At 56.6% G+C, this 23,484-nt stretch overlaps 3 protein-coding genes and 1 long non-coding RNA gene across 10 annotated transcripts; 1 reads left to right on the top strand and 3 right to left on the bottom strand.

The window, feature by feature from the left end:
* Positions 1–184: 184 nt before the first annotated feature.
* Positions 185–7,903, bottom strand: KCNK4 (potassium two pore domain channel subfamily K member 4). The gene is made up of 7 exons (XM_072970733.1): positions 7,898–7,903; positions 7,239–7,358; positions 2,831–2,954; positions 2,555–2,715; positions 2,174–2,360; positions 1,553–1,692; positions 185–896 (listed from the first exon to the last, which is right to left on the bottom strand). Exons 1-7 carry the CDS (start codon positions 7,901–7,903, stop codon positions 474–476), a joined length of 1,161 nt encoding a protein of 386 aa, XP_072826834.1. The 3' UTR covers positions 185–473.
* Positions 7,904–9,108: 1,205 nt separating this feature from the next.
* Positions 9,109–13,061, bottom strand: GPR137 (G protein-coupled receptor 137). Of its 2 annotated transcripts, XM_006216653.4 has the most exons (7): positions 11,687–13,057; positions 11,554–11,603; positions 10,602–10,827; positions 10,338–10,487; positions 10,099–10,227; positions 9,872–9,987; positions 9,109–9,565 (listed from the first exon to the last, which is right to left on the bottom strand). In XM_006216653.4, the coding sequence occupies exons 1-7, from the start codon at positions 12,041–12,043 to the stop codon at positions 9,406–9,408; spliced, it is 1,188 nt and encodes a 395-aa protein (XP_006216715.2). In that variant the 5' UTR covers positions 12,044–13,057; the 3' UTR covers positions 9,109–9,405. The 2 variants fall into 2 exon arrangements, with proteins under 2 accessions (XP_006216715.2, XP_072826305.1); XM_072970204.1 differs by lacking the exon at positions 10,099–10,227 and having other exon boundaries at positions 11,687–13,061.
* A 199-nt stretch (positions 13,062–13,260) lies between these two features.
* On the top strand, positions 13,261–23,078 carry BAD (BCL2 associated agonist of cell death). Of its 6 annotated transcripts, XM_072970205.1 has the most exons (5): positions 13,261–13,642; positions 14,150–14,344; positions 15,234–15,297; positions 21,765–21,958; positions 22,570–23,078. In XM_072970205.1, exons 1-5 carry the CDS (start codon positions 13,589–13,591, stop codon positions 22,693–22,695), a joined length of 633 nt encoding a protein of 210 aa, XP_072826306.1. In that variant the 5' UTR covers positions 13,261–13,588; the 3' UTR covers positions 22,696–23,078. The 6 variants fall into 6 exon arrangements, with proteins under 6 accessions (XP_072826306.1, XP_015105333.1, XP_006216713.1 ...); XM_015249847.3 differs by lacking the exon at positions 15,234–15,297 and having other exon boundaries at positions 13,319–13,642; XM_006216651.4 differs by lacking the exons at positions 13,261–13,642; positions 15,234–15,297 and adding an exon at positions 13,769–13,871.
* On the bottom strand, positions 20,805–21,826 carry LOC140698815 (uncharacterized). Its single transcript, XR_012076792.1, has 2 exons — positions 21,166–21,826; positions 20,805–21,061 (listed from the first exon to the last, which is right to left on the bottom strand). It is a non-coding gene; the product is annotated as an uncharacterized lncRNA (long non-coding RNA).
* Positions 23,079–23,484: the final 406 nt, after the last annotated feature.

Below are 23,484 nucleotides of genomic sequence, written 5' to 3'. Positions count from 1 at the left end.
AAACCCCAGGGAGAGACACAAGTCCGAGCACAGCCAAGAGCACCGTGCCTTGACCGAAGTGGGTGTAGGTGGGAGGCGAGGCTTGGCCCGGGGGTCCAGGGAAGCCTGACTTGCCCCGGAGGTGGCCCTATGCAAGCACTCCTACACCCTCTCGCGTCCCCGGAGCGCCACGCCCGCAGTGGTGCAGACTGTTTTCGTTTATTGATGTAGGCTTTGAGGCACAGTCGTGAGATGTTGTGAGGGACCGGCCCAGACAGGACAGTGAGACAGAAAGCCTTGGTGGGGGGTAATCTGGTAATGGATGAAGTGAGGAGGGGGCCAGGAGCAGAGGGTGGCAGACAAGCAGCAGCCCTTAGCCTCCTCCCCAGGCTTCAGTCCACTCGAGAGAGGGCTCTTTGGTCAAACAAGCAGAGCATGCCGGGGAGAAAGCAAGAACGAAGCCCTTTGAGAGGCCCTGGGCCGGGGTCCTGCCCCTACGCGGGCACGCCTTTATCCCGGGGGCGCCCCAGGCCGCGGGGCCGCGCAGGCTTCCTGGGGGCGTTGAGAGGGCGGCGGCGACCGCGTGGCGCGCGGGGTAGCGCGCAGCCGCGCTCGCTCTGCGTGTCCGAGGACTCGTCGATGAAGGCCAGGTTCTCGCTGGGGTAGTCCAGCGCGGAGGCCGTGGGCGGCGTGGGAGGCGTGGGTGGCGTGGGCGAGGAGGGCGGGGAGGGCGGCTGGGTCTTCTCCAGGGCCACAGGGGATAGGGGCCTGCTGGCAGGTTGCGCTGGGCACGGCGGTGGGGGCAGGGGTGGCCGCTCCTTCTCTGGCTGCGGTGGTGCCGTGGGCCCGACTCGCTGGGTTACCCGCGCGGTCACCGTGCCGGTCCAGCTGGCGGCCTGCGCCGTGAGACCGCCCATCTGCGCGGGGAGGAAAGGCAGTCCTCGACCGGGGGTCCTCGACCGTCTCCACAACCCCAGGAGCCTGCCCCTTCGCCAATCAGCCATTGCCCCTTTTCTGCCTGGTTCTCCCGCCTCAGGAGTAGGGAAAGGCTCATCACCCAGCCACGTGCTCTCCCCTCCTCCATCTGCACCCTCTCCAGGAGAAGAAAAGCCTCGATTTTATTTCACCTCTCCCTCCCGTTCCCCCAGAGACCTCTGCGCCTCTATCGACTCGGACTCCGCTCCACCACCGGGTGCAAGGAGTAGAATTACAAAATACAGGTCGCCTAGTTAAATGTGAATTTCAGATAAACAATAGATAAACTTTTAAGATAAGTATGCCCCATGCAATATTTGACACATATTTACACTCAAATATTATTTGCAATTTATCCGAAATTCACATTTAATTGGGCTTCCTTCATCTTTTTGCGAAATCTGGTAACCTTATCCATGAGAGTAGAGATAGAGTCACCTGCAAACCTGTCCGGAATTTATCCCTTTGTTCCCAGTTGGTGCACACTGGGGCTCCCTCAATCTCTGCCTTGGGGAGCCCACACTCTGGAAAGGAGGTAGGCTGGTCAACCTGCTACTACGGTACAGCGCAGGCGCAGCGCCGACGCACGGGTGCCTACCTCTGCCCGAGTGCGGCGGGAAACTACTCGCAGCCAGTTCCCGATGGTGGTGAGCACTGAGGCGAAGTAGGCCAGGCCGAGCAGGATCCAGAACCACACCAGCGGCTGGTAGGCTGCAGAGTTCTGATTGGGGCTGGCGCCTGGGACACCGGGGGTCGGGGTGGGGGGCAGAAAGAAGTTGATTGGGAGGCGTGCCTTGAGCCTGTTAGTCTCTGGTTCACTGCCCTTCTTCCCAACTCATTGAAAAGATCCGCCCTCCCCAGGGCAGTGGGTATGTGCTAGAATGCGCGAATGGATGCAGGAAGACGGGTGGGCATGACTTAAAAGTGTGCAAGAGGAGAGCAAGTGGGGGTGCTCACGTGCAAGAATGTGGCACGTGTGAGGGGTGCACTTGTGTGAGCATGCACGGGGGGTGCAGGCATGAGAGAATGTAAGTGGGCTTGAGGTGTTGTATACGTGCAAAAATGTGAGGGTTCATTCAGTGGGCAGATGTAGGGATTGGAGCAAGCACGTGTGAGCGCACAAGTGTCCTGTGGAATTTGGAAGGAGAAGAGAGATTTCCGAGTCCCTGGGCAGGAATAAAGTGGGTAGGGAAGTACAGCCCAAGGAAGGTGGCCTCACCGGCCACATAGTCCCCGAAGCCCACCGTGGTGAGCGTCACCACGACGAAGTAGATGGCCTCCAGCTTGCTCCAGCCCTCCACGTAGCAGAACACGAACGTGGGCGTGAGGACAAAGAGCAGGCAGCCGATCAGCAGGAAGAGCACCGCGGATAGAATTCGCACCAGCTCTGGTGGCACGTGCCACTTCTGCAGGGAAGGGCAGTAGGCAGGAACGAGGAGTCGCCAAAACCTCCAGTCTCATCCCCATATCCCCTCTTCCGGGAGCCCGCGTGCGGGGAGGTTCGCCGGATCCAAGCGCCCGCCCTCATGTGCTGGGCCGGGACGTAGGGAAGGGTATCTCGAGCCCAACGCAAGGGAGCGCAGGGCGTGGAGCAGCTCACCAGAAAGATGGCTTCGATGTGACCGATGCCGCGGCGTAGGGAGGAGCCCAGCCGGTCCCCGACCCCTGCCAGAAGGATCCCAAACAGCGGGATCCCCACCAGTGCATAAAAGATGCAGAAGAGGCGCCCGGCGTCGGTGCGCAGGGCTGCGTTTCCGTAGCCTGGGCAGAGGGGCCATGCAGCAGGTCTAGGGGCTGCCTGGCACGCCCCCTTCTTCCCCCTTGAGAAAGCCCAGCCACCCCTTCCCCCCTGCACATGCCCAGTCCCCTCCCCCACCGATGGTTGTGATGATGGTGCCTGAGAAAAAGAAGGCGCTGCCCAGGTCCCAGGCTGAGTGGTTGCTGTTACTGGTTGAATTGGTGTCCGGGTTCGCACCCCCTCCCAGGGCATCAGCCACTTCCTGCAGGACAAGGTGCAGAAGGAGGAACCTCAGTTCTTCCCTCCTGTCCTGGCCAACCCCCTGGCCCTCTAGCCTCCAAGGTTGTCCCCTCCTTACCCCTCCCAGCTCTCCCCTTCCCTCTGGTCTCCCTGAAGGTGGTCCTTTACAACAGACACTGCAAATTGGGAGGCCCAATTTTGTTTGACCAACGCGTTGTATTAGAGACATTTGAGTTATCGGCCCCTTCATTTCACACAACGGATTTTTTTTACAGTGGTCAGGAGCACAGATTCTGGAACCAGACTGCCTGGTTTCCGATCTTGGTGCTAAGTTGAGCGAGTTAACTCTGTGCCTCAATTTCTGCATCTATCAAGTAGGGATGGTGATAACAGTACCCACCTCACAGAGTTGTTGCGAAGAGTTAAAGCACTCACACCAAAGTAAGCACTGTGTGTTTGTTAAACTTGTCCCCATGGAGGGCTCATGCCCAGTAAGTTCCAGCTTTCCACAGACCCCCACCACTCCCACTGCCCCTATGGAAGCTGCATTTGAGTCCCTTGCCTTAGAAATCTGATGAAAGTTAGGGACCCTCCCTCCAGGAAGGTTCACATACTATCAAATTTTGCATCCAATTTTAGGAGGGTTATGGACACACAACCGCTGCCCACCCCACTGAAGTCCAAACCAAACCCTGTCCTATATAGTAGGTGCTCAGTAAATATGATTAAATTAATGAAGTGGCCATGTGTCTGCCCCTCTCGCCAGCCAGTCTGCCTCCCTGGGGGGCAGAGTCTGTGTTTTGAGAGTGCCTCCCCTAAGTAATGGAGGCCAGGGCATAATGAGGAAGGGGTGCAGAGGGGCCCTTCCCCAAGGAGCACAGAGCCAAGACACAAAGGCAGTGGGTGTGGGGGAGGTTCTTTCTGATTGCAGTCCTCATTAGCAAGACACATTCCAAATGAATCTTCCTAAAGTGACTGCCCCAAATCTTCCATAGCTCCCTGCTGTCTGCAGAACAGAGTCCAACCTCCCCAGCCCAGTGTGTAAGCCCCTTCTCAATCTGGTCCTTTCCCCTGTCTTCTCTCCTGGGACTCCTACTTTGAAACCCAAGCTACAGTGACCTTATCCCCTGATTTTCTGAGATGATCCCATTTCCTGTAATAATTTTTTAATCAAGCCAAGAAGTGAAATGTATCATTAAAAGTGATTTAATTTTATTTTGCCACACTCTTCCAATAAATTCACTTACTTGGGGAAAAAATCCTTTGTCATCCTGTGTGCTCTAATTTTTGCTTCAAATGACTAGACATCTGCTAAATCCAAGAACTGCAAAACACTCTTGAGCTTTTCAGCTTTCACGCCTTTGCCCATGCTGTTCCTCTGCCTGCGAGCCTCTTGCAACCCAATCACACAAGCCTCTAAATTCTACCCATCTCACCTGCTTCATATTAATTACCTGCTCTTCCCAAAGGCCCAGCATCTCCCTCCTTGGCCCCAGCACCTAGCCCAGGGCCCAGCATACAACAGACATTTAACAAAGAAGGAAAGAAGGAAAGCTCCCTTTCTTCTAGATTCTACAGTGAACTATCCATGGATCTGTCCCTTTGCCTAGATGTGACATCCTCTAGGATAGAGCTTGCATCTGTTTCACCCCAGTATCAATTTCCCTGCTCACCCTATGTGTGTATAGCACAGCACACAGTAGTTGCATAATTGCTGCATGACTGCCTAATTATGGAGAAGAAATACCTAAATTCTGCCGTTCTTTTTCTTCTTTTTTTCCCCAGGAAAAAAGCAGTTCCATTGTGAAGACAAAATAGGTCAGATTCCCTCACTCCCTTTGCCCTGTGGTCTGGCCAGACACTTTCCTGCTCTGGCCTTGCTGGGCAATCTAGAAGTGTCAGAGACAATGTCAAGCTGCCTGTGTCCTGGCCCCACCCCACTCTCATCTCTGCTCCTGGTCCTACCACCTTGGGAATCAGCTGAAACACTGAGGCTTCCATACCGATGGCTCCTCCCTCCAAAAGAACAGGCAAGAAAGAGGGGTAGTTTTCAATAAAATAATAAGCGTTAATTTATTAAAGTTCAATTTTAGGTTTTTTTTATATGACAGTGTCTCAGAAATCAGAGAGTGCAGCAGACGTGCTTACCTGACAGCAGCCCAAAAGGCTGCAGCCCACACTTTCTTTAGTCATTGGACCAAAGCCAGCCCCATCCCTGACTTGCCCTCCCTCTAGCCTCCACATGTGTCCTGGTAGGAAGGAATAGACCAGCTTAGGGGATCCTGGAACCCTCTGAAATCATTGGTACATGTTTATATGTGCACTTTTCTGGGGGTGGGGAGAAGTGTGCACAGTGTTCTTGGGTTTCTCTCAGGCATCTGTGACTCCAAAGAAGTATAGGAATTAGCGTAGAGTTGCCAGATTAAGCAATTAAAAATACTGCAGGGAACATATTTATATTTTAAAAGTATTCATCCCTTAGCTGAAATGCACATTTAACCAAGTATCTTGGATTTCATTTGGCAACCCTAAACCAGTGAGTTAGACCTGAGAACATGTAACAGAGCTCATATGGTACAGCCATTTATCCATTACTTCCTTCATGCCTTCATTTGACCACCATCATACACTGAAAGAGACATTCTAGGAGCAGAATCCAATGCCAGGCACAGCAAGGAAAACAAATGTCCCCATGGCCACCATATTGAAAACACAGAGACCAGGATCCCAGCTGCACCCTGCCTTCAAGGGTGCGGGTCTGGAAGCAGCGCCCCAGCACAGGACCCCACTGGCATGCAGCTGGTGTCAGAGGGTCATGGGTGACTGCTTAAGGGGCTCTCCCCCACCCACGCACCTTGATGAAGAGCCCCAGGTCCTGGTCGCTCACACATGGATGGGCCCTCAGGAACTTCTCTCGGACCTCCCCCAGCTCCCTTTGGGCCTGCTGCTCATGGGGCTGCTCCAGGGCCTGGAACACCAGGGCACCGGACACCAAGTAGAGCAGGACCAGCGCCAGCAGTGCCAGTAGTGTGGTGCTGCGCATGGCGCGCCCAGGGGCCCGGCCAACTCCACTGCCCGCCTGGGGAGGCCCGGCAGGCGGCTCCTGGGGAGCTGCAGTCACTGCGGGCAGAACCAGGGATGCTGGGATCAATAACCTGGCCTGACACCCCTACACCCTTCTTCTCCAACCCCTACACACCCAAAAGTGCTTGGAGCCCCCAGCCCTACTACCCACGGATATCCTCTCCTCACATCCCTCTGGCCGGATACTTGGTACCAGGACACACCCAGTTCCCCACCACCTCTGTCCTCCCCCTTACCTCCACTGCCCGGCCCTCAGCCCCTGTCCGGGGACTCCAGAGTGTGAGAAGAGAAGAGGGCACCGAGAAGGGAAAGGATGGAGAGTGGAAGGGGGAAAGAGAGACTGAGCCTACGCAGGGAGAGGCGGTGAGCAAGGAAGTGCTGGGGGCCTGGTGGCTGAAGGGGTGCGGAGGCGAGTGAAGGGAAAGTCGGAGGAGAGGCCGGACCGCGCAGGGCGGGGACGGGGATGGCTGGTCCCGGCTCGTCCGCTGAGGCTGCGGCAGCATCTTCGCGGCTTCTCCCTCCCCTCTTGCCTCTCCTTGCTCTGCTGCTAGACGCGATGGGCCGGGCAGGGAGCCTCCAGGGTCCCCCAGCGCCCCGCCGAGCTTTCGAGGAACCCAGGGGCGGGTCCCAGTCGCTGCGCAGAGGCAGGGAGGAGAGGGCGGGAAGGTGCCGGGTTCCGGTAAGGAGCGGGGTGGGAGCGACCGGGGCGGACCAGTGCAGCATCCCCCGGGACAGCTGTCAGTCCCCGGGACAGCGGGCGGCGGCGCCCACGCGCACACAAAGACCTGCGCGCCCACGCTCCACCCTGCGGCTCCAGCCGCCTCGCTGCCCAGGCTGCACGCACGCACACACTCCACCTGCACATTCCCCGGACTCACGGGCACAGTAGACCCCCAGGGCCGTGCGTGGCGGGTCAAGGCCCCCAGAGGCCCCCACACACGTGTGCGCACACTCACGTACACACACACTTAGATCGCGGGGCCATCGTGCAGCGCCCGCCGCCCAGGCACCCCACACCCGCCGCTCGCTCCCACCGCCTCCCGGCGTCTTCACGCCGACGCCTCGGAGCGTGACGGGCGGCGGGACGCGCGGCCGCACGACTCCCGGAGGCGCCCACGCGCGGGAGGTGGGCGCCCCTTGCCGCCAGTAGCCCCTTGCGCCCCCCGCGATCCCGCACTCCCTCCCCGCACCCGCGTGCCTGCCCTCTCCGCCCTGCACTCACTGTCGGCCCCGCTGCGGCTGAGGCTGCGGCTGCGGCCCGGGTTCCCGAACGGCCTCGCCGGTGCCGGCTGGGCCACGGAGGCGGCGGCGGCAGCAGGGGCGGAGCGGGAGGCCGCCGGGGCTGGGACCCCCCCTCCCGCAGCCAGAAGCCCCCCTCCTCCCGCGTTTAACCCCTCCAGCGCCGTGCTTCCCTCCGTGCCTCACCCTCGCCGCCGGCGCCGGTGCCGCTCCTTACCTGCGGCCGCCCAGCCCCCCAATCCCGGCCGGTCCCAGGAGATGAGTGGCAGAGGAGCCAGAGAGGGGTCGCCGATGGGTCAGGCCTGGAGTCCCAGATCGGAGCCCTCGTGCTGCCCTGCCAGCCAGCCAGTGTGGCCAGCGGACTGGCCTGGCCTGGACATCAGCCGGCTCACCTCTCCAGACAGGAACCACGCTAATCTCCCAGCATCTTCTAGGCCCACTACCAGATCCCAAGGGCTCTCAACACCCTGCCCCTGGGGACAGCTTGGCCCCTGGGCTCAGCACTCATGAGGGAGGACACCCCACAGGAAAAGGGGGTGGGGGAATCCACCAAGGCCGTGGTAGGGTTGGGACCAAGCTCCAGGAAATCAAGCTGGGGCACCTCCTGCCCCTACTCCTGTATCCCCATCCGTTGCTCCTCACTTCCATGCCCATCCCAGCCTGGAACTGGTGCCAGCACTCCCTCCCCCACTGCTGGAACAGCAGGGCCCTGGCAGTTCCTGAAACTCAGCCCCTCTCTGCTCTTACCCACTTCTTTACAACTTTTACCTTGACAAAGACCCTCCTCTGCCTGGGGTCCTCAGCCTTCACCTGAATGGTTTTAAGCAGGGGTTCTAAGGCTGACTGCCTCCTACCAGAAGAGGGCCTAGACAGGTTACCAAATTCTTTGAGCCTTCCAGTTGCCACTTACAGAAAAAGGATGATTAATTATCACCTCAGGGTGCTATCCTGAGAATTAAAGAGGTGGGTATTTGTAAATGCTCAAAACAGAGCTTAGCATTCACAATTAAGTGCCCTACAAATGTTAGCAATTTTCCTTTCAACAAAAAGTGACTGTCCAGCTTTAAGCTGATTCTCTGAATCTCAGATGCCCTCTCTGGAGGCCATGGGGGCCTGGCACTCAGGATAGTCCCAGGGGAAGGGTTTTGAGACAGGCTCAGTTCTAGGCTCCAGGAATTCCAAGGAGCTGGAATAAATGGCCAGGTACATGGGCAGGAGACAGACCATCTGATAAAGAACTCCAGCTATGGAGCAGATGACAGATCTGTTAAGGGCTGTGACTGCACTACTAGGGACAGCCAGAGAAGGGGGTCCTCAGGACCATCAGGAAGACTGCATGAGTGTAGCCCACCCATCTGACCAAATCCACACCTGGTAGGGAGATGGGGGCTGCTCAGTCACTGGCCAACTCCTCCAAAGGCCTTGGATTAACTCCTGGACCTGAAGGCTAGGTTGGGCATAATAACAGGGGAATAAGGTCTCCAGATATCCCAATCCACTGAGGGTAAGAAGCATAGTAGCCACACACAATCACAGTGCCAAGGGACCCAATAGGCGGGGGACACAGTTCTCTGACCGAGAGATGGAAGGCTTCATGAAAGAGGTGAAATTTGAATCAGATCTTGAGGAAAGAGTAGAAATTGTTCAAGTAGGGAGGGGGTTGGGGTGGAAGCAGGACTCTTCTGGTCTCTCTTCCCCTCAGACTGCAGGCTGCTCCCTCTCCTTGCCCACCAGCCTTGGGGGAGGTAAAAGGCCCCTGCCCAGCCCAGCAGTCCTCTTCAAGGGGCAGTGTCAGATCTGTCTTAGAATGAACCGGCTACAGTGTGAAGAACACAAGCAAGCAGTGAATGGACTCAGGGCACAGACACTGTTTATTGAGTGGCAGGCGCAGGAGAGGTAGCTGGCTCCTGTGTAGAAGCGGAGGTGGCAGGTCATGCCAGGGTGCTGTGGGCATCTGGCAGCCAGGGCCATGCCCCTCATCCTAGGGGACAGCACAAGCTCACTATGTCAGGAGTAGCAAGGAGCTGGCCTGGGGAAGAGGCAGCTACAGCCCCCGGGATCCTGGGCAAGAAGCGGCAGGTGAACTTGGCACAGGGGCCTAGGGTGGGAGGGACTGGGGCCTGGATGTTGTGGGGGGAAATGGAGAAGGATCACGTCTGTGGGGTGGAGTAGAGACTGTGGTGGTGGCTGCCTGGTCCTAGAACCTGGGAGAAGAGCAGAGGAGTGGTCCGCGTCTGGCTGCCTCCGCACCAGCCTGGCTCACGCCCGATGGTGCCGTACCAGCTACCAGAGCTCAGGCTGCCAGACATGCTGCAGGCAGAAAATAGGGTCAGTCCTGCAGCAGTGACCAGGACCACAGTCGCAAGAGATGGCGGAGGGAGAGAAACTCAGAACAGAGCCCAGTGACCCAGACCTCTCTGTCTATGGCAAACTGCATTTGGGGGGTAGGATGGGGGCCTGAGCAACAGGAAACCAGAGGGGACCTCACCTTGTAAAGACAGGAAGCAAAGGCCATCGGAGGTGGGTAGTGGGTGGCAAGACCCAGTTCTAGGTCCCCACGGCTCAATGGGGCAATCTGGGAGCCCAGGGGACCTGAGGTGGGGCCGGGACTCCTACCTGGTGCTCTCGCCCCGGCTGTGCTCCCAAGAGCAGCCCTCGTCCTCGCAGTGGGCCCGGTCAAAGAAGTAGGAACGGGAGCCAAAGACCTGCCCGTTGAGGATGTGGCTGGTGCTCTGGGGGAGAGAGCCATCGTTGATGCTTTCTCCTGCCCCCAACTGGCCTCCCACCACCCCCAGAGCCCAGTCCAGGGATTCCCAGTGCCACCCTTCTCCACTGGCCCTCACCAGGTCCTGTGGGGGCCGGTGCACCCGAAAGAAGCCCACCAGCAGAGTGGTGGGCAGTAGTTCCCACACAAAAAGGATGAGGCCAAACACCAGGTAGCCTTTGTTCCCCAAGTCATTCACCAGGTCCGCCTGTGGGGAGGCAGGGGCTGTGCCAATCTGCAGTTGTGCCAGTGGGGCACCCAGACAGGGCCCAGGCCAGCTTGGGGCCAAGAGCCACAGCAGACGAGCTGAATGCCCACCTGGTCAGAGACGTTGTACCAGTCGTAATCGAAGGCATCCAGCCGGCTCTGGGGGGCCAAGGCCAGGGCTGCCAGGTTGTAGCAGGCCCGGCTGGCATAGAGCAGGACCATGGCGCCACCCATTGCAGCTGCCTGGCACACACTGGTCCCCTGGCACAGATGACAACAGAGGACCCTCAGGGACGGGAGGCTCCAACTTCCTCTCTACCCTGAAGACCCCAAACACCCCAAAAGACACTCAAGCATCAGCACTTGTGGCCCTACCTTGGCCTCCAGGTAGATGCTGGTGGAGGGGGCCCGCCGGGCGACAAGGCAGAGGCAGGCAGCAAGAGAGAGCGCGCAGATAACAAACAGGGAGTCGCTCACCAGGACGCGCACCAGCAGGAGGGCCCAGGGCTGTGCCCGGCGCCGGCGGGACAGCACTGCACACAGCACATTCACCAGAAGAAAGAGCAGCGAGGCCCCCACGAAGGCCCCTCGGACAGCCAGCCTGCAGCCCACAGCACAGTCAGCCCCAGCTGACCACCTCTGGCACTCACCAACCACCAACCACATCCCCCATGAGACCCCGGTGTCAATCAGAACCTCAGATCATCCAGTCTGAACCTGTTCCCAGATTTGCAGATGAGGAAACTGGGGCCCAAAGAAGTCAGAAGGTGATTGACAGCTGCAGTACAGTGGAAACAGCACTAGATTGGGAGTCAGAAATCTGGGTTTAAGCCCTGACTCTGCCTCCTGCCAGGGGTGTGACCTTGAACATGTTGCTTGACCTTGCTGGGCCTCAGTGTCTTCATCTCTCAAATGGGAGTAACATCAGCTTCACAAGTAAGATGTAAAAATTAATGATGTTTGTGAAAGCTCTTAATAAAACTGTGAGATGTTATACATATGACAGGAGTATCATTGCCCAAGGTCACCTAGAAGTGTCATTGGGTTTGGAGTTTCCAAAGGCTGGAGCCTACAGCTCTTATTCCATCATGGATGATGCTGGTACCCATGTCCCCCACCATATCATGATTGTTTCTATTATAGTTGCCCTTCACATGTGCAGCGCATCTGCTAAGCCATCGACACCAAGTGCTTAACTTTTCCAAGCCTTTCACAAACATTCCCTGGGTTGTCCTCACCTCAACCTGCCATGGGGGAAGGAATGGCCACTGGGCTTCTCCCTGCCCATGAGCTGGGGGCTGAGCCCACCAGTGTACCGAGTACTTACAAGCCTCGGCTCATCTCTGGCCGACGCTTTGCCTTGGCCTTGAACACCACCTGGGAGCAGAGATGCCTATCATTCTTTTGGGCCCTTGGGGCTGGCCACCCCACTGCCCACCCCCACCCGTCCCCATGGTTACCTGAGCAAAGTAGAGGTTCATAAGCGTCAGTGTGAAGAACTGCAGGCAGACAGGGCAGCAGTAGAGAAGCCAAAAGGGCAGGGGTCCCAGGCGGTTGGCTCGGGGTGTATCTCGAAAATAGAAGGAGAAGAGGGTGGTACGCAGGGCAGCCCAGAGCAGACACAGTGCCAGGAACACCGTCTGATAGCTGAGACGCTTGTGCCCATACAGGAGCACCAGCCAGAGCTGGGCATAGACGGAGAAGAAGAGCAGGGCGTACAGGGTCGTGTAGGCCGCAGTCAGCCCCAGGGTCACGGCAGGCGGCAGCGCAGGCACCAGCCCAGCAGCAGGCACCAGGCCAGACAGGTTACTCTCCATGTCAGAGAGGGAGGCCTGAATCCGGGAGACAGAGGTGGAGTGACTGGTAGGGGGCAAGGGAAATAAATACAGAGGGGTGGGAGTTGTAGGGTGCAGAGGCAGAGATGGGGGCTTAGGGGTAAAGAAGCTGTGGCTGGCCAGGCCCTCCCCCAACAGAGGGATCCCTCGCCTTTGCTAGGTACAGGCAACCTGGGTCCCTCACTCAGGGGTATGGAAGGACAGCCTTTCCTGTCCCGGGCAGAGAGTGTCTCCTCCCTGGGCCAGCCTCAGAAGCCAGGGTTGGGGGTGGGGAGGTGCAGAGGCTGAAGAGGGGTCTCTGGCCTTGGTCGCTGGAGTCGTCCTGGCAGGAGGGGGAGAGCCGGCCAATGCCAGTCGGCTCAGGGCAGCGGCCGCTGCGTGGCGCGCTCAACGCCTGGCTCTCCCCCTCCCCAAACTAGGGGGCTCTCTCCCCTCAACAATCCGGATGGTAGGGCCTCTGCCTTTCGTCCTCAGGATTCCGAACGCTGCCCCCACCCCACCCCCACTGCGTCCACTCTCCAGCCGCAGGGGAGGGGAGGAGGTCGACGCCGGGTCCTCAGGCCGCCGCTGGGGGAGCCGACTCCGGTCGCTGGGACCCGGGACTCCGGCTCCCCGGCTCCCGCTGCTCCGCCCCCTCCTGCGCCTGCGCGGGCGCCGTTCGCTACGCAAGTTGCTCAGTCTAGCCCTTGCTCCGCAGCCCTGCGCCGCGCCCGGGGCGGAGCGGTTCGAGAATTGGCGCGAGCTGCGCAGCCGGCGGGCGCCAGGGGTTATGAGAGGCGGGAGGCGACCATGAGGCTCTGGCCGCGCTGTATCCGGCCCGCGCTGGAGTGGGCCGTGCCCGGGGCCAGCGGCCCTTGCTTGTTTGGGGGACCGCCAGTTCCCATGCTTCTCTTCTCCACCCCCAAATCGAGATCGTGCCGCCCGACCCGGGGCGGTAACGACTTCCCTTCACCCGATCTCTGAAGGAAACTTCCGCCCGCAGCCAAGATGGCCTCCGAGGCCCGCCCCCACCCCCCCCAACCCCATCCCCGGCCTTAACTCCCGGGGTCCCACAGCCCGCCAGCCGACGCCCTGGCCGGCGGCGGTTCCTGCTCACCTGGCCAGCCGCCTGCCAGGCCTGAGGCCCTACGAGTCCTATGGTCACCCTGACAGGGGCCTCTGTCCCTTCTGTGTAGGGGCAGTCATCCTGCCAGGGTGGAGGCTCCCTCGCTTATCTCGAGTGCTCCCGCGTTGGCGCGGGGAGTGGCGCCCCTGATGCGGGCGGTGCAAGGGTTCCACTGGAGGAGGAGGGCGGGGAACTTCCCGATCTGGTCACCCAGTCCAGACGGAGCAGTGACACCAGCAATAATTGCATCCAACGGCTGAGCTTCAATGACGGTTTTGCAAAGTGCTTTCACCCACAGTAATCACCACTCAGTTTACAAGGATCACTGGCTCCTGAGGGAGGTGTCATCATCCCTATTTTACAGGGGCAGGAATTAAGGCCCAGACAGGCTGAAGGACTTGTCAGCAGGAGCTGGTCCCCAAATGGGGACTCCAGAGAATCCCTCATCTGCTCACACACAAACGCCCGAGACAGAAGTAAGTTGGGAACCGAGCATCCGAAGACGAAGAAGGGACCCAGGAGGAAGACGGTGGGCTGGGCCCCGGGCCGGTAGTGGCCCCGCCTGCTGGCCTGCTAGTGACATTTCCAAAGCTGATTGGGCCGGAACGATGACAGTTCCCGTTGCCCAGGCAACTAGGGCCGGGCTCCCTCAGCGCTAGAGAGAGGCGGCGGGCCCGGGTCAGGGGCCTAGAGATCGGGCTTGGGGTGAGACCTGTCTGCCGTCACCATTGGCTTGTCTGGCGGAGGCCTGGGTAGGGGCCTGGGGCTGCTCCACAGCCCCAGGGCTCCGAGAGATTTAGATCCTGGATGGATAGACTGAGCTTCCTGCCAGGCCAGACTCAACGACAGATGGGGGCCTGGGAGGCAGGGTGGACCTGGGGCTCTGAGGTGGGATAGGGAGCAAGGGGCACCTGCGCCCCAACCCCTGCTGGCCACCGTTTGCCCCAGCTGTGCCCTAACTACCTGCCATCTTGCCTCCACAGCCCAGAGCATGTTCCAGATCCCAGAATTTGAGCAGAGTGAGCAGGAAGAATCCAGCCCTGCAGATAGGGGCCTGGGCCCCAACCCCATTGGGGACAGGGCCCCAGGTCCCGGCAAGCACTGCCGAACAGCCACAGGCCTCCTGGGGGAAGCTGGTCACCAACAGGGGCAATCGGCCAACAGCAACTACCATGGAGGTAGGCACCCCCCTTACAACAACCACCTGCCTGTCCACCTTACCTCCAGCTCAGTAGCTCCCTGCACCCCAGCTACCTCCACACTCCCTGAGTGGCTTTGATTAAGTCCCTAACCTCTCTGTATCTCTTCTGTAAAACCGAGCAATTAGTCACCACCATTGTAGTGCTGTTGGGATGATTGGTAGGAATATCTAAGAAGCACTTAATTATAGAGCTGGTGCTTTCTAAATGCTCAAAGTATGTAGCTGTTAGTGTAGGACCAGGATAGAATCACTGAGAAGCAGCTGGAAAGGGGAAGTGACTTGCCTAAGGTCACACTTGCTTGGCATTTCCACCAAGCAGAGACTCTGCCCCAGGCTAGTACTTTCCCTGGGATTGGGCCTTACAGCTTCCAGCTATGTTCCTTCGCACTTGTTGGCTCACACCCTCATAGGGCTGTCCTTGTCAGTTGCCAGGGCCCAGTGACCCCAGGAGACAGACGGCCCTACCAGGCAGCGGGTCTGTGTGGGGCTGGAGAGGCATCAGCTGTCCTCCACACCTACTGAGGGGGACCCAGCGCTGGGATGGAAGGAGGGGCACTGGAGGGCAGCGACCATTTCTCAGTAGTCTCCATCCACCCAGTGCCCAGCACAAGCCTTAGCACCTGGAACAGCCACAGAGAGCTTCCGAAAACAAACATCACATTCCTTGCCAGCTGAAGCTGAAATGACACCTTCCCCATTTTCAGGAGCAGGAAGGCTTAAGGTCTCTTTCCCAGCCCACTCTGTTATACTGAACTCCACGGGCTTTCTTTACCTTCTTCCAGGTCTTTGCACTTGCTGTTTTTCTGCTTTTTCTTCCTTCCCATCCTCTGTCTCAAGTGCTTAATGTGTGTCACATGCTGTTCCAGCTACCAGGGAGTACATCAGGGACCAGAAGAGATAAATCCTTGCCCCTGTGGTGCCTACATTCTGGTAGGTGAGGGGAGACCAGCCATAAACAAACAAACAAGTAAATGATATAATGCATTAGAAGGTGATGGCAGTGTGTGACACACTCTTTACTTTCTTGTTGGAATCTAAAGTACCAAGGGGCGAGAGGAGTGACTTTAACTGAGGTGGCCTTGTCAGGGCAGGTCTTGCTAAGAAGTGACATTTGAGCAAAGGCTGGAAGTGATGAGTGTGAGCCAGGATGAGCCAGGCAGACATCTGAGGGAGGAGATGCAGGTGGAGGGAAGGGCATATGCAAAGGCCCTGAGGGCAGGACACAGTTCAGGCCAGGGAAGGGAGGGGAGTTGGAGACACTTTAAGAGTTAAGGGAGGAGGAGAGGCTGCTGGGCAGGGCCTTGGAGGACTAGGCGAGGTCTCCGGCTTTCACTTTGAGTGCAGACATGGAGGGCTTTGATCTGATGTGGGCTTCCAGAGAATCACTAGGGCACCTGTGTTGAGGCGTGTCTGCAGTGGGCAAAAGGAGGGGCGGTACCACAGGGGAGGATGCTGGCCTGGGCCAGGGTGGTGGCGGCGAAAGTGGTAAGTAACTGGACTCTGGGCTTATTTGGAAGGTGGGATTTGCTGACGGACAGATGTGGGGTATGAGGCACAGAGAGGATCAAGGATGGCTGCAAGGGACCTGGCCTGGGCCTCTACAAGGATGGAGTGTCTCTTAACTGAGATGGAACTGACAGGGCATGGGGTGAGATCAGGAGCCCTGCTTGGGCCAGGTCAGGTCAGAGGTGCCTTCTAGGCATCCAGGTGGAGATTTCTAGTAGTGATAGAGCCAAGCGGAATTTGTACACGAGGGAGCTGGCAGTCACTGATGGAGTGTTCTGTGAGACCCCAGGGAGCCAATGTAGACAGGAGAGGGTCCAGCCTGCACAGGACAGCAGCAGAGGAGAAGCCAGCACTGGAGTCTGAGATGAGCCACCTGGTAAGGAGGGGAGTGCTGAACTGGGTGACAAGGGGAGGGGCAGGAGGAGGGCTGGGGGTAGGGTGCAGGACTGGACCACACAGGCAGTGCAGTTGGGGTGGAGAGCTGGGAGGGATAATGGGAAGAGCTGGAGGCAGAAAGGAGCATCTACTATTGGCAGCTAAGCTCCTGTCCCGAAGAGCACAGGAGCAAGCATCAGCTGAAGGCACCAGGAGAGTCAAGGAAGGCTTGTTTTATTATTTTTTAAGATAAAAAGGGAAAAGAAAATAGCATGTTTATAAGCTGATGGGTAAACCAGGAGCGAAGAAAACATAGGAGGGTGTAGGAGAGAAGGGAGGCTTGCTGGAGAGGTGTCCTTGGGTAGGAGAGAGTAGCTGGTGTGCAGGGGAGGGGCGGTGTATCTAAGTGCAGTGGGGAGGGTTGGGGGAGATACCTCGTGGGAACTTGTAGAAGTTTCTCTTGTGGGTCCTCCCAGCTTCTCAGTGGAAGGAAGCCAAGTCCTGAGCCAGGAATGAGGGTGGGGAGAGGGGTGGGGGCTGATGGGGAGAGAGGCCCTGATCTGAAGGGGTCGTCCAGCCTAGAGTACTGAGTGTCAGATGTATGCCTGGCCACATGCAGGACTCCCGCCACTGGGTCCTTTGACCGTGAATCTGAACTGAGTTGGCTCAGCTGCACTTTCCTCCAACCACCCTGGCCGCTCACTGTGAGAACTGGCACAGAGTTGGTATTAACCAGAGCTGTTTGTCTCAGTCCAGTGGAGAGGCACTGGGGGGCTTGGCTCCGGTGGGGTGTAAGCTGGCCAAGTGTGAGGAATCCCAGCATCACTAGAGTTGGGGTCCCGAGGCAGGAAGCCGGGAAGGACCACTTCAGTGCTGTGAAGGAATGAAGATAGGCGTGACTAAGGGAGAGAGCTGCAGGGAGCTTGAGTGACCCCCTGCACACTAGGGGTGACCTGGGGGTGAGGGGTGCTTGTGGCCCAGAGGGGGAAGGATGGTAGAAGCTGAGAGAAACTAGATTTGGGGAGGAGGGGATGAGAATGTTCTGAAGCAGCAATGAAGAGGTAAACGCCTACTGCAGCTCCGGCCCCGCCACGAGGGTGGCTGCAGTGGGGGAAACAGTCACCATGTAAGAGGACTGCACTGGATTTCTTAAACGTTTTTTTCTGTGCATGCCTTCTGTTTTTGGCTTTTTTTAATTGAAGTATAGTTGATTTGCAGTGATGTGTTAGTTTCAGGCATACAGCAAAGTGATTCAGTTATACATATATATATTTTTTCCATTATAGGCTATTACAAGATACTGAATATAGTTCCCTGTGCTATACAGCATGTCCTTGTTGTTTATCTATTTTGTATACAGTAATTTGTATCTGCAAATTCCAAACTCCCAATTTATCTCTCCCCCTACCCTTTCCCTTTTGGTAACTGTAGGTTTGTTTTCAATGTCTGAGTCTGTTTCTGTTGTGTAAATAAGTTCAACTGCATCTTTTTTTTTTTTTAGATTCCACGTATAAGTGATATCATGATATTTGTCTTTCTCTGCCTTGCTTCACTTAGTATGATCATCTCTAGGTCCATCTATGTTGCTGCAAATGGCATTATTTCATTCCTTTTTATGGCTGAGTAGTATTTCATTGTATATATATACCACAACTTCTTTATCCATTCATCTGTCAATGGTCATTTAGGTAGCTTCTATGTCTTGGCTAGTATAAATAGTGCTGCTGTGAACATTGGGTGCCTCAGTTTTCCTATCTGTAAAATGTGAATAGAACTAGTCACACCTCATAGGGTTGTCATGAGGAACTGATGCGTTAATATAGGAAAATTGATCAGAAACAGTGTCTGGAACAAAGGAGGATTTGCTGTTCTTACTATTACTGCAGCTGTTATTATTGTTACAATGAGTTGGCCCAGGCTCTGAGCAGACCTAGGGACTGCCATTTATTCAGCAGGGATAGAGGCATGCATAACCAATGCACCCCTGATGATGGACAAGTGAAGTGTAGGTTAGACACTGAATGTAAGGGCCTTGAAGGCCATGCCTAGGAGTTTGGGGTTTATCTCATGGGCAACGGGGAGCCATTGAAGGTTTTAGGCAGAGGACAGAAACAGTTGGGGTTTTTTTGTTTGTTTGTTTTGTGTTTTTTGGAGGGGGGGAATTAGGTCTATTTATTTTCAGAGGAGGTAGTGGGGGTTGACCCAGGACCTCATGCATGCTAAGTGTGCACTCTATCACTTGAGCTATACCCTCCCCCCTCAGACATAGTTGGGTTTAGAGCAGGGGTTGGCAAACCACAGCCACAGGCTAAATCTCTCCTTTTTTGTACAGTCCATGAGCTAAGAATGATTTTGACATTTTTAACTAGTTGACAAAAATCCAAAGAAGAAAAGTATTTTCTTTCAGTGTCCCTAAATAAAATGTTAATGGAACACAGCCATGCACAGTCATTTATATATTGTTTATGGCTTCTTTCAACCTATGACACAAAGTTGGGTAGTTGTGACAGACTGTGTGGCCTGTCATGCCCAAAATATTTACTCTCTGGCCTTTTACAAAAAATATTTGCCAGCCGCTGCTTTAGAGTGTTTTCTGATTTCCTCAGCTCTGAGCAAGGTGGGGCTATGTTCTTAACAGGCCAGTAGGGGCAGGTGTACCCAAATGGCTTTGGGGTACACAAGGAGTCTGGGCCGAGGCCTGCAGTGCTGGAAGCCACATGGCAACCGTGCCTGCTCAGGGTGGGGCGCCATGCCTTTCTGCCTGCTGGGGGCAGTGTGTGACTATGTGGTAGAGCAGGATCCAAACCCAGCCCTGCCTGAAGGCAAAGCTTCACTGCCTCGAATTGCCTGGAACACCACTGTTTTAATTAAGTCTTGGAGGATGCTCACTGAAGCTTGACCATGGATGTGTCCAGCCCCACCCACTTACCCAGAAGCCCAGTGGGTGAAGGACTTAAAGCTTTGTGAGGGCTTGGGGCACCTCCAGCCACAGGCCCCTCCCTCTTCCCCACCCCAGCCCTAGGCAGGCTCTCGGGGAAGAAGGCTTGAGTGGGCAGGCCTGGGTATCCACCCACGCTCACACCAAGCTAGGAGCCACGTCCCCTCCCTATCCCTTACTTGCTCCAGAGGCCACTTCTGCCCTGCCCAGGGGCATGTAGGCATGAGAGCTAATTGAAAGTTTAATAGTTGAAGTGGGGGGCATATCTGCTTCCTCCAGGGAGTTCACAAAAAATCCCTCAGGTTTTTTCTAGTAAATAGAAGGACACTTAAAAGTTCTGGAGGGAGCCTGGAGCATGAGAGTTAAACACACAGACCCAGGGGCCAGACTGGCTGGGTGGGAAATCCCAGCTCTGCCACCTACCAGCTGTATGATCTTGGGCAGGTTACTTACCCTCTCTGTGCCTTGGTTTCCTCCTAACCTCCCCCATAGGGCACGCAGAGGACAAACACGAGCAGTACTTCCAACCTGAAACCGGGAGGGCTCTTCTATTTGTTCTCATTCCCAGGAGAGGGGCTGGTGCCCAGACCAAGTGCCCACCTGCAAGCCACTTGCCTTCTGACCCTTGGCCCTTGCATACATCAAGTGCGGAGTTTATGTGGGTTCTTAGAGCCAGTAAAAGAGAAGAGCTGGTGGTTTCTGAGCACTTAAGTGACCAGGCAGGGTGGGCCAGCTGTGTGACCCCTGGCAAGTTCCTAACCTCTCTGTGCTTCATTTCCTCATCTATAAAATAGGGAGAACTTGGTGTCCGCCTCACTGGGAAACTAGGTTTCAGGACATGAAAGAGGGAGAATGGGGTGCTTTCATTGTGTCATTTGTTCTTCTGGTGGTCCTGGGAGACCAGGGCTGCTCCCACTTCACAGAGGACACTGAGGCCCCAAGGGGTTGAAGGGCCCAAGGTCACAGAACAGGAACGTGGTTGAAGTGGGGCCCACCAGGCTAGTGACCCCTGCCCTGCTGCCCACACCCCCACGGAACCAGAAAGCACTCTGCAGACGGGTCTGTTCTCATCAGGGGTATTGCTGTTCTTGGCTCCTCCAGTCCCATTCCGAATCCCCACTGCTGATTTTGCTGCCCGTTCCCCACTGCCAGCTTGTTCCTCAAAGACCTTACCTACCTGACCCCAGGCCTGGGGTTTTGGGGGAGCCCACGTGCTCCGACCTTGCTCTTAGCCTAGGCCTTTCTGGATCCAGCCCTCTTGTCCCTTCTTGGCTTTCTCAGACACCTATCTGGAGCTGCGACCCTTGGAGGCCCTGCAGCCCTGGAGGTGACCCACAGGCTTTGGGGGGAAGGATGAGACATTGTTATCCCCTGGCTTAGACCTGATCTAGATCTTACTGCCTCCAAAGTGCTTCTCTGACAGATGTGCCTTGCTGTGCATGCTGAGCACATTCCCCTGCACTTGCTCCATGCCTGTCTTTCATTCTATACTTTGTTGGTCTGGGTATGGGGCTGGGCTTGGCAGGAGGGCAGGGGATGGCCTACAGTACACAGGTCAGACAAACTTTCGATATAGTAGAGGTGCCTCACTGAATAACGACCCATCACGCACTTCAGCTTACAGAGCACTTTCACGCTGTTTATTTTATGGGAGCCTTATGTGGTCACTGGTAATAAGGGCTAGGTTTATCCCCACAGAGAGGTGAGGACATAGGCTCAGGGAGTTGAACGGTAGTTGGACAAAGGAAAAAAGTGGAGCTCAATGGATAATCACTGGTTTCTGGATTCCAACCTCTGAGGGACTTCTAGCCTCAGAGCTTCACAGCTATGTGACCCTGGTCAAGTCTTATCCTCTCTAAGCCTCTGTCTTCTCATCTGCAGAATGGAAGCAATGTTAGTACTTACTTCCCAGGATGGTTAGGAGGATAATTAGGTTATGCCTAGGGCCTAACACTCAGTTAAGTGTGCCATAAATTTACCTTAAAAGTCAACAGAACTTTCTGGACATTTTCTCCCAAGTGGGTGCTGTGGGAGGTACAGACTTGCTGCTGACATTTTTTTGTTCTCCAGGGGCCCAAGGTCTCCTGTAGGCCACAATAGAGGAACAGACAAGCCCCAGCAGGTTGCCTGCAGAGCTGAAGTTCAGCCCTACCTGGCTGGAGCAGGACACCTTTTCATCCAGGGGACTGGTTTCCTCTGCAGGAGAATGGAGCTGATGAAAGAGCTAACAGCCCTGGGGTTGCTGGAAATCCCAGGGTCTTGTACTCATAACTATAACTACTATCTCTAATGCCCTTATTTTGCGCCAGGCACAGAGGAAAGTCATTTTATACACTAAGGGCCTGGCCCATTATTGGGGCTCAATTAAGATTTGTGGGATTAATGAGAAGTTATTTCGAATCTTCACAAAAGCCTCATGAGCTTCCCTTAGGAAGGAACTGGGGCTCTGAGAGGTAGAGTGATGTGCACGCAAAGATATCAACCGGCAGGTGGAGCTGATACTGAGGGCTTCTGGACGGCTGGGAGCGAAGAGGAGTTGAGATTCACATCATCCCCCACCACCCGACCCTCTCTGCAGGCGCTGGGGCTGTGGAAACCAGGAGTCGCCACAGCTCCCACCCAACGGGGACCGAGGACGAAGAAGGGACGGAGGAGGAGGAGCCCAGCCCCTTCCGGGGCCGCTCGCGCTCAGCGCCCCCCAACCTCTGGGCTGCACAGCGCTATGGCCGCGAGCTCCGGAGGATGAGCGACGAGTTTCACGGATCCTTCAAGGTGAGCGTACGGGTGGGCGCACGAATCCCCGTAGTCCTGGAGCATGCTGGGGACTATACTCGCAGGTCTCCTCCCACTGGACTGTTCCGTTAGGGTTCCGGTGCATGTCGGGATTTGCAGTCTCGTGACTCCTCCCCTCCCACCGGCCTGCAAGGCATTTCGGGATCTGTAGTCCAGACCCCGCTCCAGAAGGCCAAGCCTCCTGGGTTCCCTAAATATTTGGAGCGCTAGGCATGCTGGCATCTGTGCTCCCAGCCAATCCCGTTCGGATATCCGGGTCCTCTGGCTTCAATTTCGGAACCACCTCTTTAATTCTCGAATTCTGGTCCCGTCTTACAGGTGCTTCCGGATCTCTGGCTCTGGTCCTAATAGGGTCTTCCTAGGCCTCCTCTCCCCGTCCCCGCTATGGAGGGTCCAGAATCTAACCAGTTCCATTCCTAAGAGCCCAAGCGATCGTTCATGCCTAGTAAAGTAGTCAGGAGACCCCTCGGTACAGGATCTTTATCTCCCCCGGAATTTCACTTAGCGGTGGGATTCCAGAAGTAGAGGGGCCTGACTTGGGCTGCCAGGTAAACTAATTCACTTAACCCTTTCCTCCTCCCACTTCAAAGGGACTCCCTCGCCCGAAGAGCGCCGGCACCGCGACACAGATGCGGCAAAGTCCCAGCTGGACGCGCTTCATCCAGTCCTGGTGGGGCCGGAACTTGGGGAGAGGAGGCTCCGCCCCCTCCCAGTGAACTTCCGTCCCATAAGCCGAAGCTCCCCACCGCCGTTGGTGGCCATCTTGGGAGTGGGCGGAAGTCTTTTCTGCAGGCCTTATGCAAAAATAGGATCCATTTCGTCCCTTTCGGAAGGAAGCGGTCTGACCCAGAGCCCGATTCCCTTCCGGGGTGTGCGGACCACGGAGGGGCTCGGTCCCCATCGGAAGTTTTGAAATTTTTCCGCCCTTAGTTGCCGGAAGTGGCTCCGTGACCCCGCCCCGGCGCTGGTCGGCCCCAGGTGCCTGCGCCAGTTGCCAGCCGGGATTAACCCTAACTTCGCCAGAACCCTTTCCTCCACGGTAACGCTGAGGGCTAACAGCTCGCTACGAAATGTGCTAATAAAGCCCGCGTCTGTGCCAGCGAGTCTCCTCCGTCCGTCGTTTGGGTCTTCGCGGGCAGGGGGAGCGCTGGTACTGATAATGTCAAAAGATGTCCCCGTTTTACATGTAAGGGAAACGGGCTCTTTTTGAGTGACATTCTGGGACCGAGACCAGGAAGGGGTTGAGGCGGCTAGCAGAGCCACGCTGCTTAGCCTCCGGGAAGCGGAGCGTGACCAGGCCTCAGGGACCTCCAAGTCCTTAGCTCTAATATGGTAATTGGGAGCCGCAAGCTGGCTGGCCGCCGGAATGCCGCGTACTGCAAACCGTGCCGCCGTCCCCCAGGGAGGGTCATTTGTTCCTATTTGGGTCAGTCCTTTTGAGTAGCTACTGTGTGGCCGGCCTGAGGCCAGCGATCCTCAGGGAGCTGGCAGGACACGCAGGGCGG

Source organism: Vicugna pacos, chromosome 10 (assembly GCF_048564905.1).
Source record: "Vicugna pacos chromosome 10, VicPac4, whole genome shotgun sequence".
Lineage (NCBI taxonomy): Eukaryota > Metazoa > Chordata > Mammalia > Artiodactyla > Camelidae > Vicugna > Vicugna pacos.
Note: the sequence above shows the minus strand (reverse complement) of the source record. Positions and strands in the feature narration are given on the sequence as shown.

Coding starts and splice junctions, on each gene's coding strand:
- GPR137 (XM_006216653.4), bottom strand. CDS start 12,043: ATGGAGAGTAACCTGTCTGGCCTGGTGCCTGCTGCTGGGCTGGTGCCT. Junction 11,604..11,686: donor TGAACCTCTACTTTGCTCAG/GTAACCATGGGG, acceptor CTCTGCTCCCAG/GTGGTGTTCAAGGCCAAGGC. Junction 10,828..11,553: donor CCAGAGATGAGCCGAGGCTT/GTAAGTACTCGG, acceptor TGTGGGCTGCAG/GCTGGCTGTCCGAGGGGCCT.
- BAD (XM_072970205.1), top strand. CDS start 13,589: ATGGGGACTCCAGAGAATCCCTCATCTGCTCACACACAAACGCCCGAG. Junction 13,643..14,149: donor CACAAACGCCCGAGACAGAA/GTAAGTTGGGAA, acceptor TTGCCTCCACAG/CCCAGAGCATGTTCCAGATC. Junction 15,298..21,764: donor CCTGTGGTGCCTACATTCTG/GTAGGTGAGGGG, acceptor CCCTCTCTGCAG/GCGCTGGGGCTGTGGAAACC.
- KCNK4 (XM_072970733.1), bottom strand. Junction 2,716..2,830: donor CACCATCATCACAACCATCG/GTGGGGGAGGGG, acceptor CCCTCTGCCCAG/GCTACGGAAACGCAGCCCTG. Junction 1,693..2,173: donor CTTCGGGGACTATGTGGCCG/GTGAGGCCACCT, acceptor CCGGTGTCCCAG/GCGCCAGCCCCAATCAGAAC.